Source organism: Amblyomma americanum, chromosome 1 (genome assembly GCF_052857255.1).
Source record: "Amblyomma americanum isolate KBUSLIRL-KWMA chromosome 1, ASM5285725v1, whole genome shotgun sequence".
Lineage (NCBI taxonomy): Eukaryota > Metazoa > Arthropoda > Arachnida > Ixodida > Ixodidae > Amblyomma > Amblyomma americanum.
In genome coordinates, this window is record NC_135497.1 from 360528885 (window position 1) to 360531691 (window position 2807).

Below are 2807 nucleotides of genomic sequence, written 5' to 3' on the forward strand. Positions count from 1 at the left end.
AGTTTCGTAAGTTGATTACAAAGTATGCTTTAAATAATGCATGCAAAACTTCTATTGATAATCAGCACATAACGTTACCCCAGCAGAGTTGTGTTGATTATGTCAATGAAAAACTCCAACTAGCGGCACTTGCTAGTTGGCCACACAGTAATACAGTTTGCATCTGCTGGATGTTTATCCTTTTCATAAATACAGTCACACGTTGCAGTAAACAGCATGTACATTTAACAAAAACTCTTCATAAAGTTACCTTAGAATGCATGACCAGCAGATTGTATGCGCACGGCCGCTCAATGGCAACGCACTTGGTGTGGGCCGTCGCGTCGACCGAGAGAGGCGCGTCCACGGCCGCCTCGATCACGCGCGCGCGACGGGGCTCGCTCTGGCCGTCCAATTCAGCGCGCACCCCATTGGAGAGGTGTAATCGGAGAAGTTCCCTCGCGCACCGCAGAGCGGCGATGTCCTCCCACTCTTGCCGACGATGTGGCGGCATGGCACGTGCTTGGCCTCATCGGCTTCAACTTCACATCATTCCGCAGCGATTTCTATCGAATTTCGCCAAACTTCTTGCAGCAGCAGTTTCGTGCAGTTACATGGAATCCGTGGATACCCGATTGTGAGTTGGGCCATCTATTCTGAAGAATCTACAAGCACTTTTCTACCGCGTCCGGGCCACCGTCGAACTGAGCCTAGGCGTGTACACCAGACGCTGGGCTTAGCCGAAGCGCCCATTGCGCACCGGCCTCGGAACGCGCCAGCTCGGCGAGACGCCACCCAGGCGAGACGCCGGGCGCGACACGAAGAGAATGGCAACTTTAACAGAAGAAATAGATAGCTTCGTGGAGGGTTTACCAGCAACGCCGACTACTTCAGCAATAGGTAATGGACAAGAGGACGAGACGGACTGGAAAGTGGTGACCAGCCGGAAAACGAAGAAGGAACGCGCCGAAGCCACTATGTAACTTTCACAGCAAGCACAACATACAAGAGGCGGGCAGGTGAGCTCTTCTCGCAGGCCTCCTAACATTATGCACCGGGTGATAAGAGCCTCATGCATGCCACTCCTACCGCAAGACAACATCAAGATAGTGCTTCGCCCAAAGGACGGCTTGAACTTACAAAATATCGGACCTACCTTAGTGAGCAAAGCTTTCATGGCAGCAGTAGGACTTATTAAACAGCGTGCGCTAACAGGACGTACACAGGCCGTCAGAAAGTTCTACTACAGCATATATCTACTACGGGTTCTTTTATGTGTCTTCAACCCAGGCAAGCTGCTGCTTCGGTGTGTGTGAACCATATCGCTACCACAATCTGCTGTTCTCGTGCCATGTCCTTTTACATGATGCGCTTCTTTTCTCTGTCACCAAGTTCCCTGTGTACGTCCTGTTAGCGCACGCTGTTTAATACAGATGCACCAACTAGCCCGTCAGAAAGTTCTGCTACAGTAGGACTTGATCCTGAGCAGACCACGGAGGACATTATATGTCCCAATATTACGCAGAACATCATCGTGGCGAGTACGCCCTCTCGAGAAAATGCAGTCAAGTATGCGGCCGTAAGGGCTATCCGAATAGCCGACAAAGATTACGCAGTCAGCGCTTATGAAACTGCCCCAAGAGACACCTGCAAAGGGGTAATCAGATACATCGACACTGGCGATGATCACAGGACGATTGAAAGAAACACCATGAATGACCGTAACCGCCTGGCACTAGCAGCGAAAAAGAATCAAGAACTCAAGATAGCTGATCATTCTGTTCGATGGACTTCGCGTCCCAAACTTCGTCAGATATGGACCCACACTGGTACCCTGCTACTTATATCACAAACAAGTGGACATATGCTTCGTATGCGGCAAATTCGGACATCGTGCGGACGTTTGCCCCGAGCCGGGATCCACCGAATGCAGGGGCTGTGGAATTCCTAACCCCACCCCATCCCACGTGTGCGATTCGAAATGAAAGCTGTGCGGGGGCTTGCACGCGACGGCGGCCAAGGTGTGTAGGCAATGGTACCTCTCTCCATATGTAGTACGCGCACGACGACAACGAGCGCGACTGGAGCGACAAGAGAAGGCACAGCTGGACGAAGAAAAGCAACACGCGGAACGCGGCCGATCTGCATCAAGGACGCCGGCACGCAGCCGCTCCCGCTCTCGATCGAGGAGCCGACCACCTGCGACGACAAGCAGGAGTCGTTCAAGATCACAGGTACGCTTCGGGGGAATGAACAACGACGGTGATGACACGTGGGCGGACAAGGTCAGAGGCGCTACGACGACCACTCCAAGAGAAAGTGAGTCCCGCAACCCGGATAAAGAGCTGATAGCTATGTTAGAACAGGAACTCAGAGAGCTAAAAGCCACTTATACTAAGCTAACACTCGAATTGACTGAAATAGGTAAAGCGGAGATAGTAGGCCATCGCGCACTCCCGAACCCCCAACCGATATCGAAACTCGCCAATTCGATGAGATTGAGAGACAGGAAGAAAAACGCGAATGCCCGCCTCCTTAGAAGCACACAAATCGACAGTCAAAGCACAGACTCGCGACTGGCAAGTAGACAGAGCGATCAGGTTCAAAAGGTATGCCCTTTCTGTTCATCATGAACCAACAACCCGCCAGAATGTCCTTCTTCATTATATTTCCTCTCCCCTGGGCTCTTTTTTACCTCTCAAGACCAAAGATCAAGCACTCTTCTACGTGAGTCTGATCGCTCTGTCTGCGTGCCAGTCGCGAGTCTGCGCTTTGTCTGTCGATTTGTGTGCGTCTCGTCCCGTATTGTTCGCGCAGTTTATACCCTT

The 2807-nt window shown here is 51.7% G+C and overlaps 1 protein-coding gene across 1 annotated transcript; it reads left to right on the forward strand.

The window, feature by feature from the left end:
• Positions 1 to 1028: 1028 nt before the first annotated feature.
• LOC144121835 (uncharacterized) lies at positions 1029 to 1964 on the forward strand. The gene is given in 3 exon segments (XM_077655252.1): positions 1029 to 1139; positions 1469 to 1723; positions 1725 to 1964. Coding segments are annotated over 3 exon segments (606 nt in total).
• Positions 1965 to 2807: the final 843 nt, after the last annotated feature.